At 57.6% G+C, this 16680-nt stretch overlaps 1 protein-coding gene across 2 annotated transcripts in view; it reads right to left on the reverse strand.

Moving 5' to 3' along the window:
• GTF2IRD1 (GTF2I repeat domain containing 1) overlaps positions 1-16680 on the reverse strand; it is a 68642-nt gene that overhangs the window by 35174 nt on the left and 16788 nt on the right. For both annotated transcript variants that reach the window (XM_044915132.1, XM_044915131.1), the window contains exons 9-16: positions 13695-13720; positions 12709-12817; positions 11771-11808; positions 11163-11243; positions 10430-10519; positions 3802-3849; positions 2814-2879; positions 1611-1794 (exon numbers count right to left, since the gene is read on the reverse strand). In XM_044915132.1, the coding sequence (XP_044771067.1) occupies positions 1611-1794; positions 2814-2879; positions 3802-3849; positions 10430-10519; positions 11163-11243; positions 11771-11808; positions 12709-12817; positions 13695-13720 (642 nt within the window). The remainder of the gene's footprint in view (positions 1-1610; positions 1795-2813; positions 2880-3801; positions 3850-10429; positions 10520-11162; positions 11244-11770; positions 11809-12708; positions 12818-13694; positions 13721-16680) is intronic.

The following is a 16680-nucleotide window of genomic DNA, read 5'->3' on the forward strand; positions in this document are numbered from 1 at the left end:
TGAGAAAATGCTCGTGAGCACAGGAGATTGAGAAGCTGTGTCTGCACTGAACAATGAGAAAGGTCAGCTCGTGAGGATGTGCCGTGAAACTTGGCTCCCCCTGCTGAGCCGCCCAAGTGCTTCTGGTTCTCCGTCTGGAGGATGGATGTGGCAGGCGGCCCCCCTGTGACACGTCCCTCCTGAATCAGGACATTCAGGACATTCAGCTCCTGACGTCCTGTCCCCACCCCACGCTCTCCCCTGAGCAGGGGGTGAGTCCCGTTTTCCACCTGCCACCACCCTGTCCCCAGGGCCAGAGCAAAGCCTTCTTGCTGGTCCCTGCTTCTGTGCCTGCCCACAGCCCCGAGGTCCCCTTGTACCTCACAGCTGGAGGAAAAAAAATAAAGACCAGATTATGTCATAGTCTCCTCGGGATGTTCCAGTGAGTTCTCATTCATTGTAAAATAAAATCAGAACTCTTTAAGCCAGGCCAGGACCATGCATGATCCGGCCCCTGCTCCCTCCTAGGCTTTACCACCCTTCCCTCGCTCACTGTGTGCAGCCACACCGGCGTGTCACTGGTCTTCAAACACACAAGCATGCCCCTGCCCCAGGGCCTTTGCACCTGCTCTTCCCTCTGCCTGAATGCCACCAGATATCGGCATGCCTCGCTTCCTCAGATAGGTTCCTCCTGCCCCTCTCTGCCCCCAGACCCTAGGTTCTAGCATTTATCTCTACCTGACATTAGATGGTAGTTTTAGTCAACGAGACTGGCCAACTTGAGGGTAGACCTCGGCATGTGCTGCTTCTCACAGGCTGGCCCGCAGTTGGCACTCAGATGTATGTGCCAAAGGAAGGAACCACATGTGCATTATTTGTGTCTCTTGGAGTACCCCCTTCCTTGTTCCTCCTGGTGCAAACCAGGCCCCCGGGGGAGAGCGCCCTGCCCCACGCCCCATCACCCGCCATGAAGGATGTCATGAATTTTCCAGTTTGGGGGCCATCTACTCCCCTAGGGGGAGCAAACCCTTAGGACTCTCCTCTTTCTTGTCCCTTTCAAGCAAACCAAGCCTAAATTGACATAACAGTATCACACAGTAGCAACAAACAGGTCACCCCAGCCCCGCCCCCCCCCCCACCTTAAATCAATAGCTGCCTCCATCTTTTCCACAGGGACTGTATGTCTGAGCTGGGCTCACAGGCTGGATATGCGGAGCTCCACTGGGCCCTCGAAGACAAAAACGAGATGCCCAGGGAAACAGAAAGGACCCGCCACCACCGTATTTTCCAACCCTGGGATAATGGGCCCTCAGCAGCGCTCTGATGCCCCCGGCCCAGGATACCAACACACGCCCAGAGAATGTGCAGAACGGTCCAGGAAAGGAAACCGGCGGGCAGATTCCCACTGCACATGGTGACAAACAGGCGGGTTGCTTCGGGTCTCGCAGGCCCGGGCAGGGTCTGAGCAACCTCCCGCTTGCCCAACTGTGGCCAAACTTTATCTAACGCCCCACTGTGTCCAAACAACAAAAAAGCCTGCCCCGATCTGAAGACGAAGATGGCACTCTGGCACCGCTCCCAGGCGCCGGGTCAGCCTGGAGGGGCCCCCTGTGGACGCGGCCAAGCCTTACCTCTTGATGACAAACTGGATGCTGTTGCTGGCCTCCAGGATCTTCCGGAGCTTGGCGATCCCGAAGCAGTTGGGCCTGCGGAGGGAGATGCCTTCAGGCAGCCCCACCACAAACAGCTCCTCTGGGTACATCAGGAACTTGGAGTAGGGCACCTTGACGGGCTCCGAGATGCCAATGGCCTTGGCTGCAGAAATACGGCTGCTGTAGGGCCATCCAGGGCTATGGGGCCATGAGCCCCGGCTCTAGCCTCCTGTGTCTGTGCAGGGCCGGGGGGGGGGGGTGCACGTGCCAGGGCTCTCTTGAGAGTCAGTGCTTAGTTGACCCCCCAACCCTCCTGAGAGGTGGGTACCGTGACCCCAGTCTGCAGGTAAGAGACCGGGAGCTCAGAGGGGGACGGGACTCAGGTAGCGGAGCCCCAGAGCTGGGGGATGCGAACCCGAGTCAGTGGGACCCCCAAACCCTCGTACCCAGGCAGTGCACAAGAAACCACTGATGGCTGGTGAGACCTGGTTTTGGCTTCGCCCAAGCCCGCTTATCCCTGGGCTGCCAGAAAGGACTTCCAGAGAGCCCCCCGTTATCCATCCATAACCCCAAACTCTGGGTGGCCCAACCCCATGCCTTGGGAATGGGACAGGTCGGAGGCCCAGGCCGGGCACTACACCTCACACTCGGACAAGCCATATCATTTCCCCAAGCCTCGTGTCTCCTCATCTGTCAAATGGGTACAAGGACACAGGGTTTTGTGAGATGGGAGAACTTGCGTGAAGCCCCTGGCCAGTGCCTGGCAAACCACTGGGGCCTCATAAAAGAACAGCCTCCCCTGCCTCCTGGCCCCCGCCCCATCCTCTTTCCTGGACTCTTGAGTAGGAAAGGTCTTGCTATGTGTGTGTCCTCCCGAGGACCCCGAATGAGGGTGTCCATGAGGACGGAGGAGCGGTTCTGGCAGTGGACAGAGCGGGCTCTCCAACCTGAGGCCAAGGCCGACCGGGAGCGGGCAGGTAATGGAGAAGGCAACGGGGGCCACATTGCTGGGGTGGGGGGTTCCCTGGGTTTCCCCATCCCCTTCCCAGTGGGCCCTGGCCCTTCCATCCCCTCCCTGCCTCATGTCAGAGCAGGGAGCAGCAGGGGCCCCACATCCCTCTGCAAGCAGGGCAGCTAGAGGGAGGGCGAGCTGCCCAGGGCCCCGGCTGGCTCCTGGCTCACCGTATCGCGTGTTGAAGAGAAGCTCGACCTGCTTCCGCAGGGGCCGGATCACGTCACCGTGGCTGTCTGGAAGGCAAAAGGCAGCCTGTTGGGCCTCCCCAGGGGCAGCAGCACCCCGCTTCTCAGCTCATGTCCCAGCTCTGCCGGCATCATTCTTGGCCCATCTGCATTGGGACCTTGAAATGGGGGGAGGCTGGGGTGGTGGTGGTAGCAGCTAACCTATTTCCTCAGAAATGGCACCCCCAGACGGGTCCGCAATTCCTGAACTCAAAATGTCTGCTTCTAAAATCAGGTCTAAGGTATCGCTGGGCCTGAATGACGATTTGGAAGACTTTGCAGCCTAAGAACGACCACAGATCTTTCGAAGCGTGTGTCATTCTAGACCAGCTCAGGAAGTGACTTAGCTAGTGGGTGAGTGTTAGGCCGGCAAACTGAGTACGCTGCCACCAGGTGGCAGTGGACTTTTCTACCCCCACCCCAGGTCAGGCTGGGTTTAGGGCAAAGACCCTTCTCTCCTCACACACCCACTCACATTCCATTCCAGGGGCAGATACTCCCAAGAGGAAACAGACCCATCCCCACTTTGATCTCTCGTCCTGCACAACTCTCACTCAGCAGGAAGAGAATGAGGGGTGTTCCTGAGAATGAGCAGGTCTGCTGGACACAAAGCCAATTTTGTGCTTCCTGGCCTCAATACTACTTGCTCAGACTCCAGACTTAAAACCTTTGTGACAGAAGCAGGGTATGTATAAAAACAAAGATAGAGAATGCTCTGCATTTCCCTTACCAGAAAGAGCTGCTGGTGCCTCTGATCAGGTACCTCCTAGTTCTAGAAGACAGGTCTATAAGCCTCCTCCCGGGACTCCCACCTCCAAACGGGGTGTTGGGGAGAGATGGGGTGGAGAGAACCAACAGAGAGAGGAAAGGCAGGGGAGGGTAGGAGAGATGGGGTGATGGGCTGAAAGGTGGGAGGTGGACAGCGCCTCACCCTCTACGGGCCTCTCCTCGGGCCGTGGGTCCTCGCTGGGGCCTTTCTCTGAAAGAGAAGAGAGGGTGCCAGGAAGCCACAAGCACCATCTCCCCAGGAACGTCAGGCCAGACAAGGGGGGTGCAGCAGGCTGACTCTGGAGCAGAGCATAGCGACCCCCCGGATGGGATCAGGGACCTCGATCCTGTACAGGCACCCCACCCCTGTCCTCACACAAGAAGGCCAAGTTCAGAGCCAGGTGTCAGAGCACATTCGGTCCGCACCGTCTGGAGACCAGACCCGCGTTGGTCGGTCCCTCTTTCCGGGTGCTAGGCTCTGCTCGAGGCACTACGACATGCAGGGACAAGACAAAGCCCTGTCCTCCGCTGTGACACCAGCTCGAACACAGAAGGCCAGTCAGCAGGGATGCCGTGAAGAAAGGTGGTCGGGTAAGGGGAGGGCAGGTGGGGGGGGCGCGGAGCTACCCCAGGTCAGGTGGTCCACAGGGCTCTCTGATGAGATGGCACTGATCCTCGCCTAAGCTCACAGCAACAGACCCAGCCTCGTCCCCAGATAGCCAGGATGTGGCGCGTCAACTGCGAAGGGGAGTGCGGAAGCTGTATGGGGGTGGGGGACCCTGCTGGCCTTGGGGGGCGTGGAGAGGAGGGGAGCACCTGGGCTGGAGATGAGAGTCTAGGAAAAGCAGTAGGGGAGAAGGACACAGGCAGGGAGGGAGGAGCAGCGTGGGGGGCGGTGGCAAACTGAGGTTCTGACTGGAGGAGGAAGTAGGTGTGCACGGACACCGGACTGGGGTGCAGGGTTGGGGACAGCCATGCTGCAGGGCCTCCCTCAGCAGCACCCCTTCATTACCAGGGGTGGAGCCAGGAAGGCATCAAGGGCTGGTCAGTACTTGTAACAAGTGGAAGGAAGCTGTAATTTGGGAAGCTCGTGGGCGCTGTGGCGCCAGGTGCTTTCACACGCAGGACTAAGCCTCCAAGGGCCTGTGTTGGCCCACGACGTGCAGCCAAGCTGGAGAGCAGCGGAACTGGTGGCGCCCAGGTCTGCCAGACTCCAGGCCAGCGTCCGTCTGCTCTCCCGCCGGCTCCTGGAGGGAGCACGTGGGGACAAGGGAGACCAGGGCACGGTCCCCTGTCCCCAGGCGGGAATGGGGAGCTGGAAGGAAAGGGGCTGGTCCCGGGAGAGCTGCCAAGAGTCCAAATTCGCTCAGGATGGAGGGAAAGGTGAGCCTGCACCTGGGATCACCAGACAAGCCTGAGGCTTGGGGCTCAGCGTGGAAGGCGCTGGAAGATTCTGGAGGGTTGCCCCTATGCTCAGCCGACTTGAAAAGGTTGAGGGCCAGCCCTGGGCTTCAGGCCTCAACCTTCCTCAGGGAAATGGGCTCACTGTGGGCAGTGGATGCTAGGCCCTCCTGACTTGGCTTGAAGGCTTTCCTCTGGCTGCAGTGGCAGCCCCAGCAAGCTGGGAGAAGCAGAACTGCCTGGAAACATCTCTCAGCCAACGACGACGTAGGGCCATTTGGAAGATCACTATCTCAGCTCCCTCCCTACTCGGCTGCCGACCTGGGGCCTGGGGCATGTGGTTTACGTGGCTCTCATGTCCCCTGGCTCAGCTGTCCGCAGCGGTAACGGATCTGGTGACACTCCTACACTGTCCCTGTCCCACCTCCCACCCCATGTTGGTGTGCCTCGATCTCCTCCCAGGCAAGCAAGCAGAGCCCCATCCACAGCCAGCTTCTGGAAGGTCCTGCTAATCCACTGCATTTTTGCCATTTCCAGATGAAGGGGGGGGGTCAGTCAGGGAGAGAGGAGTCTGGTGGGACCCGCAGGGCCACCAGAGACTTTTCCTGGGCAGGGACCTGTGACAAGGGGTCAGGTAATGGTCAGTCCCAGGGGAAGGGAACCACCCAAGTGTCACACCTGGAGCACTAATTAAGGTTACAAGGTGGCCTGGAGAGACACGAGGGGGGAGACCTGGCCAGGGAGTCTGTCCCTGCCATGAGCTGGCCCTGTGCCATCGTTCTGAGAGTAGCAACAAGGAGGCAAGATCCATCCGGAGCCCGGGCAGGAGAGGACCCGCCCCCGCCGTGCAACGAATCCAGGTATCCTCGGCCCCACCAAGGAGGGGCTTCTGTTGGGCTGGGGCCACTCCTGGGGGCCTGTGACCCGTCTGCTTTGGAGTCCCCAACTCCAAACGTGGGGAACTCACCAGATACTCCACCCAGGTGTTGGGGGCTGGGCTATTTACCCTGATTGAGCCCCCTGCAACTGGCTCACTGTGCCCCCCTTTCAACTGAGACTAACTGGCGACACCCTCCAGATATGATCAAGGACACGCCAACTATCCCAGCACTCTAGAGATGTCCAAGGCACCAGGTAAGGGAGGGAGGGACAACCTGTACAAAATCATAGCCACACGCATATGCACACGTGCAGAAAAAGGACATACGAAGGACCCGAGGAGGGGGCACAGAACTCTGTCCAGGGCACAGAACTCTGCATCATTTATTTTATCATGGATACGTGTCAGCAGAAAAAGCACACGCACAGGGACGCACGGACACACACACACCCCGTTCGAAACCACGGTGGTCCTGAGGGCCTCAGAATCTTCCAAGTTCGTTGGTTTTGAGTGGGGTGCTTGGAAAGACACCTCGGACAGGCAGTCAGCAAACCTGAGCTCCAGCCCAAGGCTGGGTGCCCCTGGGCAGGTGGACTGGCCCGGCTGGACCTCAGGTTCCCACCCTCTGTCACGCCAAAGAGGAGAAGCCATTCCAATAGGCCCATTGGCCCATGGCCGCCCAGCCACCTGGGGTCCAGACGGAGATGGATACCCACGATCTTCTCTAACAGCACTGTGACCACAGCCTGGTACCCTGCGACCTTGGGGGCCAGGCTCCTCTGTCAGCTCATCCCGAGCCGCGGGTCACCTGAATGCCCCCCCCACCCCCCAGTTTCTCCAGAGACTGTTGTCAAGTCTGGTCCTGCCCAGCCCATCCAGAATAGTCTTTCTTCACGACCAAGGTATTAAAAGCCCATCCCAACTGGCTGAGGGAACGAAAAAGATAACACCACTTAACCTCGCATAGCTACTGTTCCAGCAGTTTCTTCCTTGTTTGTTTAACCAGCGATTATGTTTTCAACAGCTGCAAACAGAGCAGCCTTGTCCCTTCCGTGCTCCCCCTCGCTGCTTATTTTTGGTGGCTACTAACAGTCCATCAGGAGGATGCCACCAACAGGTCCCCGCCAGGTGGGCCAGCTCTTTCCAGTTCTTTCTTTACCAGTAACACGGCCACGAACAGCCCCGTGCGGAAGACACTGTCCGTGTTTCAGATCATTTCCTAGGACCGGACCCCAGGAACCCCCAGGGGGTGCTCGTTTTGACAGCTCGTCAAGCTGACCAATTTCCTGAGAAAGCAACTTGGCAAGCTGCATCCTTACCGGCACCAGAGGGGCACCCATTTCCCAACATGCTCAACAAAGGTTCCGCCAGATTAAGGGGTGCAGAGGAGATGTCCCCTTTTCGTTTCCTTGAGGCTGCGCGTGTTTGTGTTGCTTGCTGTCTCTTTTTTTGCGTGCAATCATCCATCCGAGCTGCGGCGGACACTGGGATGCACCACTTGGGTCCCCTTCCAGGGGCAACTCCCGTCCCATGACTGATTGAGGATAGCCCAGGCCAACTTGGAACAATGCCAAGGGGCCATTCTGGCCGCAGAGCTTCTCATGGGGCCGGCAGAGGCTGTCAGTGGGGCCGCATCATGCCTCCACCTCCCTCCCGGCCCCCCACGCTCCCACCCCCTTTTTTACTTAACTGCTGAGCCCAAGGGCAGCCCCTAATAACCCCCCGCCCATTAAACACCAGCTTGGGGTCTGTTCCCTGGGGAACACCACCCGTGTGACATGTGTCCTTGGGCTGTCAGTTTTTCCTGTGGGTTCCAGCCCAGCGTTCTGGTCTCTGAAGGCCACGGGGAACGTCATTCCCGGGGACACTGCCCATCCTGTCCCGAGGCACCTGCCAACTGCGTAATCTTACTGCCTGAACTACCTTTGCCTGACTGATAAATACGAGAGGAAGGACCGAGCCCCCCAGGACACCGTGGGAAAGCTCCCCCAGGAGGAGGCTGGGGTCCCCTTGCCGCCCCGCTTCCCCAGCTGGCCCGCCGTTGGCCCCAGATCCTGGTGTCCCATGAGCCGACTCATCAATGAGCCCACACTGGGTCCCTTCTCATGGTTCAGTCATCCGTATGGAAATGGGCTCCAGAACCGAGCCCGGGACGGGCACGTGCTCGACCTGTCTGTGGTTTGGACAAACCGTCTGGAAGTCTGTTTTCCATGGCCGGTCATCTTCTGTCCCCCATGACCCCGCTCCAGTGCTGTGGACCGGGGATCTTTGGGATTATCTGCCTGGGATCTGACTCCTCAGAAGCCGGAGCCTGACAGGCCCCCACAGCAGCTCTGCAGACCCTGCGTATTGCCCCACCGAGCGGGACTCCCAGGTCCTCTTCCCACTCTCCTGTTTCCAGACCCATTCTCCCTGACAGAGAAGACAGATGCAGACGAGGAGCAGAGATGTTCTGTTTTAATTCTGTCGCCAATGAACACGGCACCACCCGCCTGGGCCTGCAGGAAACCTTGTTTTTCCAGTCATGTGTCTATTTTTGGTCGGGGGTGGGGGGGAATTTCTCAAGTGCAGCAAAGCACGCAGAAGAATATTATAATAAACACCTGTGTACCCACCGGCCGGAATGAGTATGTTAGCATTTTGTCATTTTTGCACCTAATTTTTTAATAAAACATTAAACAACACTGTTTTTTTGGAATTTTGAAACAATGTTTCCAAACTTACATAAAATGCTGTGTCATCCATATCTTTCTGCAGTTGCTTTTCACGCTGAATGTTCTCTTTCTGAGACCTCTTTGCCCTGTTTATTTATTTTTACTGTTTTCAAGTAATCTCTATGCCCCACGTGGGGCTCGAACTCATGATCCCGAGATCAAGAGTCGCACGCTCCACTAAGTGAGCCAGCCGAGTGCCCCTGCGTGGGTCATTTAAGTGCCACCTGCTATACGCTTTTGCATGGTATCCTTCCGGCACCCCTGCCTTCCACTCCCAATCAAGCCCACACCAGATATCGCACACACGGGAAACACACAAAAGACAGTCCAGTCCCCTTCTTCGCGTTTCGTGGCCTGGCCCTGCATCTTGTATTACAAAGCTTTCCAAAGTTTAATTATTTGAGTACTAACATCATTTTCTAGCCTGTGAACCTTGTGTCCTATACTTAACATGCTATTTGTCTTTGTGATAACCAACTTCTAAAAAACTTCACCTAGGGGCACCTGGGTGGCTCAATCAGTTGAGTGTCCAACTCTTGATTTTTGGTTTAGATCAGGATCTCAGGGTCCTGGGATCGAGCCCCGCGCTGGGCTGTTCGCTCAGCATGGAGTCTGCTTGGGATCCTCTTCCTCCGTCTCCCTCTGCTCCTGCCCGCACTCTTGTTCGCACTCTCTCTCTCAAATAATCTTTTTTTTAAAAGATTTTATTTATTTATTTGACAGAGAAAGAGAGAGGGAACACAAGCAGGGGGAAGTGGGAGAGGGAGAAGCAGGCTTCCCAACGTGGGGCTCGATCCTAGGATCCTCAGATCATGACCTGAGCCAAAGGCAGATGCTTCATGACTGAGCCACCCAGGCACCCCTCAAATAAATAATCTTAAAAAAAAAATAGGGGGCGCCTGGGTGGCTCAGTTGGTTAAGCGACTGCCTTCGGCTCAGGTCATGATCCTGGAGTCCCGGGATCGAGTCCCACATTGGGCTCCCTGCTCGGCAAGGAGTCTGCTTCTCCCTCTGACCTTCCTCCCTCTCATGCTCTCTGTCTCTCATTCTCTCTCTCAAAATAAAAAAAAATAAAAAAAAAAAATAAAATAAAATAAAAAACTTTACCTATAGTAATTCTTGCTTTCATTATCTATAATAAATACAGAACATCTGTTGATAATGGTTGGAGATGGGAGGTGGGTGCACGAGATTCATTAAACTACTGTTTTCAATTTTGCATGTTTTTGAACATTTCCAAAATAAAGGAAAAAACAAAAACCCTAGGGGGCCCCCCCCCCCTTGCTGCTATCTACCTGCTGGACCAGTCCTCTTGGCTAGGATTTACAATAGTCTGTTTCTGTCTTTGTCCTCATTACCCTGCAGTTTATCCTCAACCCCATGGTCAGAGTAAACACTGTTAGAATGTCCCTCGTTAGCTCCAACCACCCCCCATGAGGAGGTTTCTGTCCCCTCAGAGTCAAAGCGTCCACTCTTTCCTTTGACATATGTGCCCTGCACAATCCACACCATCACCTACCTCCCCACCTCACTCTGCGCCAGACACCCAGGCCGCCTTGCTTCTCCTTGGACAGTAAATAGTTGTTGAACAAATGAACAAGTTAATTCACACGGGGGCTCGTGGGAAAGATGTAGAAGCCAGACTTAATATAAACCAAGGCCGACTTCAGGTTTCCAGAGAGGAACCTACCCCGCACAGGGAGTCAGGCACATACTGGGTTTCCTCTGGGGGGCTTCCTGGCCCATCCTTCTCCCCGTTACGCCCCAGGGAGGTGGGTTCCCAGCCCATTTCTTACCAGTCAGCATCTCCATCCCGTAACCAGAATCTTCTGAGGGCAGATGCCCAGGCATTGAGTCTGTCATCTCCTCAGAGGTGGGTGAAGGGTCTGGAGACAAAAGGACAAAAGCATCTTCTGCTTGTCCCACACTGTCACGGTCCCTCCGGGACCCCCAGCCCCACATGCCTGCAGAGCAGGACCCTTAAAGGAAGCCATGCCCTGGAACTCTGGGAGGACAGCTTTAGTGACCAATTGTGCTAGAGGCCAGGCGGGGGCCTGAGGCGGGGGAACCCCACATTGAGCCTCCAGAGACCACATACACCCTCTTTTTCACAGATGTGGAGACAGAGGCTTAGGGGCTTCTAAGTCTGGAGTCATACTCAGACCCTCCTATCCCCATACCTTTTCTTCTCCTCCCTCCTGCCTTATAAATCCCAGGGGAGCCAGGCCTGAGCGGGAAGGCCTGGGTGGGGGGGGCATCTTTAGGAAGACCGGAGCCGAGAGACGGGCTTGCCAGCGTAGAGGGGAGACCCAGCTGCAGAAAGTGCATGCCATATGCCCCATTGGAGGGGTATATGGAACCAAAACTAGAGAAACAATGGCCTGGAGACCCCTTCTTGGCCCTCAGGAGACAGAGGGGATAGCCCAGGAGGGGACACGGTGCTTCTGGCCAGTCCAGGAGCGTGAGCTGCTTGATTCCTGGAGGTTCATGTTGGGCAGCAGGGCAGCCCTTCAGACACCTGTCCCTTACCTGGGACGGTGACCTGAATAATATCTAGATCCTCTGGCTCAATTTTAATGGGCCTCAGCCCACTCAGCTCCCCAGAAGTTCCTGCGAGGAGGGAATGAGGGATCTAGTTAGGTGTGGGCCTGAGCTTTGCTGGACAAAGCAAACCATTCTAGAACATTCTTACGTCTGTGCCTAGTTAGTCATGCCCTGGGAACAGTCATGCCGGCCTCAAGCTCCTGCCCAGCCCAAGAGTGGAGGGTCACCATGCAGGCCCTGAGTCCTGTCCTGGTATCTCCAATTTATAGGCCTGGTTACGGAGGCCCACAGAGGGAAGTCACTTGCCACGGACACACTGGGAAACAGTGGTGATGCCGGAAGCCAGGTCTCCCGACTCCCCATAATGCCACCCACATCCCACCAGCCCCTCCAGCCTCCCAGTGAGCTCCCAGCATGCTCTGACGCCGGGGGGGTGGGGGGCAGGGAAGGGCAGGGTAGCTCATTAGTATTCCAGGCTCATGGGCTGAGCTTGCCTCCCTCCTCCCCAAGGCTGCTGGGAGGGGAGACAGGGGGGTGCTGGTGGACACCCTCTCACCCCAGGACACACACAGCGGGGTCCTGCTCCTCCTCACCTGGCCCACAGTCTTCAGAGACACCATTCTTGTCTGACCTGTGGGAAGGAAGGAGGCCAAGAAACGACACGGCATCAGCCCTAGCTCTCCCCTCCGGCAGAAGCCCACGGTGCCTGCCAACTCCACACCCCCGACCACATTCACTCCCATCCCCACAGGGCAGTCCTCCCTACGGGAGAGGCCCGGTGCAGGGTCCCCCAGGACAGCAATCACCTGCCACCCTAGCCAAGATGCTGCTCCCTACCCTGAGGTGAACGGTCTGGGCGTCCACCTTCCCCACCAGTTGGGAGCTCCCGAGGCCTGGCTCGGCCAGTATGGGAGCCCCACAACTTAGTACAGTGAGGTTCCATCAGGGCTTGCTGGGGGGATTGAGAGCTGAGGGACTACCAGCCTGGAGAGGGTATAGAGGTCTGGGAAGCAAAAGTGGGCAGGGCCCCTGGATGGATGATTCAGTGAATTCACAGAGCACTGTGGGGCAGGCCTGGGCTGGTCATGGTGGTTCTGGAATGAACAAGCCATCCCTGGCCGCCAGGGGCCCAGAGCCTAGGTGGGGGGCACTGGTGGACGGTGGTGACCAGGCCATGAGCTGAGGGCAGGGCCTTGTAGACACGCAGGACAAATGCCTGACCTAGTCTGGGTGCCAGGGAAGGCTTCCGAGAGACCAGGCAACCTCTGGCTGGATCCTGAGCGGGCACAAGAGCTCTCCAGGTGGAAAAAAATCGGCAGAGTCTCTGTTCTCCTCTGTCCCTTTGGATTCTCCCTGGCCCACAGCGGGGTGAGGACACAAGGGGGTGTGTGTGTGTGTGTGGGTGTCAGGAGCCACTGGGCACGGCATCCTCTGGCCAGCCCCAGGCCTTGCTCCCCGCCCCCACCCGCAGGTAACACCGCCAGACCAGAGTCGGGGAGGGGGTGGGCCAGGAGCTGGCGTGGGGCCTTACCGAGCAGTCCCGGGCAGGTCGAGGACAGACGCACGGGAGATCTCTGTAGAAGTATCCTCTGGCGGGCTGGCTGGCTCCAGCTTCGTGGGGTCTTTGGTAAACTTGTTCCCTGGGCGGAGAGGTGGGGGCAGGTCAGGGCCAAGGCCCTCTAGCCTCCTGCCTGACTGTGGGGCACCTGGGCAGTAACCTGTGCGAGGTTCTTGGCGGCACCCCTTGCATATGGTCTGGGCTCTGCCGAGCCAGAATGGGTCTTGGGTAGAGAAGGAACGTAGGCCCCGGTGCCAGAGGACGCCAGGGATCTGGGAGGATTGCAGGAGGAAGGAGCAGCCAGAAATAACTGTCCTGGCCTCACGTTCACTATTAACGCTGAGGGCGCCCTTGGGAAAGAGGCCAAGTGGCCCCCAAGGCCGGACTACAAAACCATTCTCTCATATAATTATCTCAAGAACTCAGAGGAAGGTCCTTCTTATTACCCGCCCCCATTTCACAGATGTGGAAACTGAGGCCCATAGGATCCTGGCCAAGGTCACAAAGCTGGTGGGAAGGAGGGCCGGAACCAGGACCCAGCTCTGTTGCACCCCAAGATCTGTTCTCCCTTTGCTGCACCAGGCAGAGCCCGACTCTCCCTCCTGGGAGGCGTGCTGCCTGCTGGTTGGCGCCCCTGTGCCCTAGGTTTGCGGCCAGACCTCATTGCTGACCAGCTGGGCTTCAGGGAAAAGAGCACAACCCACTTCATGGGAATGTTCAATGTGAAATTAAAGTAAAACTGAATATGCTAACAGCTTAGAAGAGCACCTGACACCCGCTGGTGTTCAGCGCACGTTAGCTTTACTATTCCCGAGGGGCTGTCTGCACCTGGGAGCTGGGGGCTGTGTCTACCCTGGAGGTGGACGCCGTACCCAGGCTCCCTCCCCGGCCCGGGGGCCCGTGTGATAGCAGCACTTACTCGGCAGCTTCAGGATGGACTAGCTGGTCCCCACACATACCTGTGAAAATTCGCTCATCAAACATCCTGGGGAGAGAAGAGAGACCGGCATGAGGGCAATGCAGTCCCGGGGACCCCCCAGGCTCACGGACAGGCCTCCATGCAGACCATGGACTGGAGGAGGAGTGGCTGGGGGCCTGCGGCCATTTGGGACCCTGGCATCACTCTGCTCAGCCTGGAAGTCTGGGCCAGGAACAGGAGGGCAGAGGGAAGGTTGGCGAGGAAGCTGGGGTCACCCACCCCTCCACCTCCGGGGGGGGGCCTGGTGTGCTTTCTGTTCCACCCCAGCCCCCCCCACCTTGGTGGCACCCAGAGGGTTGGGGAGCTGCCGGTAGCTGGCATACAGGCTCTGCGGGCCCCCCCAGACCAGCCTGGACCCAAGAACCAAATGATGCCCAAGGCGGGCCCAGCGGAAAATTCAAACAGAGGCTCAAGTGTGGGAGGCAGAGTTTGGCTCCCCCGCTGCTCCTGGGGGCCCATGTTTATCTGGGGCCCACGAGGCTGAGAAGCAGTCACAGGAGCGACTCTGGGGAAAACCGACTTTCTGAGACCTGCTTCCTCAGCCCCACCTGGGGACGGGGAAGCTGCCAGCCTCGACTCTGGTTTTATCACCAACAATGTTACCTATTTATCAGCAAGCCCGAGGGGCAGGGGCTCGAGACAGCACGGGGCCTGCCCGGTTTCCTGGGTGGGACTGGCAGGCAGATGACAGGGAGGTCGGATGTGGCTCCGGGCCTGTGAGAGATGCCCTCACGGGCTGCCTGGCCTGGGAGGCCCGCTTGACGGGCGCTGACCGGGCTTGCTGTCCATCTTCTGAACACATCCCAGACTTCTAGGATCCCCTCCAGACACTCTTTTCCCCCTAAGTCCTGCCTCAGGTGGAACCTACGCGCCTGCCCCGCAGGTGGAAACTTGGATCCTCTCGCTGGGGGGCTGGTGTCCTGGTGGGAACTGGGGTTTTGGAGGCCGGGGAGCCCGCCTACCACCAATAACAAGACCCGTAGGCCTCACCAAGTGGCTTCTCCCCTTAACCTCCCCCGACCCCGCAGACACTTGGGCCGCGGCAGAGACTCCACCCGCTGGCTGCTCCTAAGCCCTTTCTCCCGACTCATTTTTGCCAGGACAATCTCGAATGCTCCGCTGACCAGGCTGGGCTGGATACCAGTGGCAAATGTCCGGAGGGCTCTGAACGGAGTAGCCGCTGTTCTGTGCGTGCTGCTCACATCCAGTCCTCTCGTCTCCCATCCGCGGTGTGAGGCATGGACAACCACTAGCCCCATTTTACAGAGGGCGAAAGTGAGGCACAGAGAAGTTAAGTAACTCGCCCAAGGACACACAGCTGCGAAAGGCAGGGCCAGGGCTCAAACTCAGGCTATCAGCACTGACGCACTTCACCACTCCTTTTTTTTTTTAAGATTTTATTTATTTATTTGAGAGAATGAGATAGAGAGAGCATGAGGGAGGTAGGGTCAGAGGGAGAAGCAGACTCCCCGCTGAGCAGGAAGCCCGATGCGGGACTCGATCCCGGGACTCCAGGATCATGACCTGAGCCGAAGGCAGTCGCTTAACCAACTGAGCCACCCAGGCGCCCTCACCACTCCTTTATACACGAGGGAGAGGGGAGGTCAAGGAAAAGGACGGTGTTTATTGAGCATCTACTATGTGTCAGGTGTGTTATGTCTGCCTCCTCATTTTATGCTGAGAAAAATCGGGGGTGTGTGAATGCATCAGTGTCCTTATTTTTACAAATGAGGGAATAGGCTCAGAAGAGAGGCGCTATTCAAGGTTATGCTGCGAGTGACTTTAGGCCCAATCTGCCTGATGCCAAAGCCACCTCCTCCAGGAAGCCCCGCAGGCTTGGCGCTCAGATGACATTGACTCGACATCTAGAAATCCGTTGTCCTCTGATACCCTGGACTCATCACAGGAGTGAGCCCCTCCCCCCCCCCGACTGGTAGTGGCCTCTGGGGACAGGTGGGGATGCCTGCCTGCAGTCTGTGAAGTTCCCAGTAGAGCCCAGTGAAGGGCTGGGCCTGTGCGAGGCACGCAGCAAATACTAGGGAAAATTTAAATAAGCTACGGTTTAGACTGAGGGAGATCAAGGTCAGCCACGGCGAGGACCCAAATCCCATGGTCAGGCACACACGGGGACACTGGGGTGTCCCTGCAGCTTTCTTCTTACCTAGCCCCCCGTCTGCCTAACAGACTTAGGCAGCAGCAAGAGAGATTTAAGCTAGACAACGGGAGGCACTGCCTGACGACTGATTTCAATTCACCTCCAGAATGATTTGTCAGGTGGGACCCCCCCAGTCAGGGTCGTGAGGGCAGATGCGGTCCCACTGCCACAAGGGAGCAGGTGAGTCTCCTCCTCCTCTCAGTGGGGACCCCCTTTCTCACCTCTGTATCCTCCCTGGCGAGCCCTCCCTGGCCCGTGCTGACAACTCTCAGGTTTTTTTTTTTAATCTCTGACACAGATCTCTCTCTGGAGCTTCTGACTTCTCAATGTGGTCTCCAAAAATTCCATCTCCTGAGCACCCCCAAGTTAGCATACCCCACGTGAACTCCCCACCCCACCCCTGCTTCCCCCAATCATACACTCAGACACATGGGGTGATCCTGGCCTCCGTGCTCCCCTCCACACCCCCACATCCCAGCCACTGGGAAACCCGGCCAAGCTCAGAATCCACCCCAAATGCAGCCGCCTCTCTCCCTCCGCCCAGCAGGCCAGCTCGGCCCATGCCAGGCCTCCTCCCGAGTCTCCCCACCTCCAGGGCTTGCTGCCCACCTCCCAACCTCCGTAGCCCTGCTCTGGCCTCCAGCAACCCTGCAGAGGTCCTTCCCACCACTCAAGAACAGCTCTGTGCTCTCAGAGTGGATCCCGGGCCCCTGCCCACGCCCAGCCTCCTTGCACCCCTGGGCAAATATCTATTCATTCATTCATTCCACACATACACACTGGGCGTCTATTACTACTACGTTCTAGGCGC

This window comes from Neomonachus schauinslandi, chromosome 5, assembly GCF_002201575.2.
Source record: "Neomonachus schauinslandi chromosome 5, ASM220157v2, whole genome shotgun sequence".
Classification (NCBI taxonomy): Eukaryota; Metazoa; Chordata; class Mammalia; order Carnivora; family Phocidae; genus Neomonachus; species Neomonachus schauinslandi.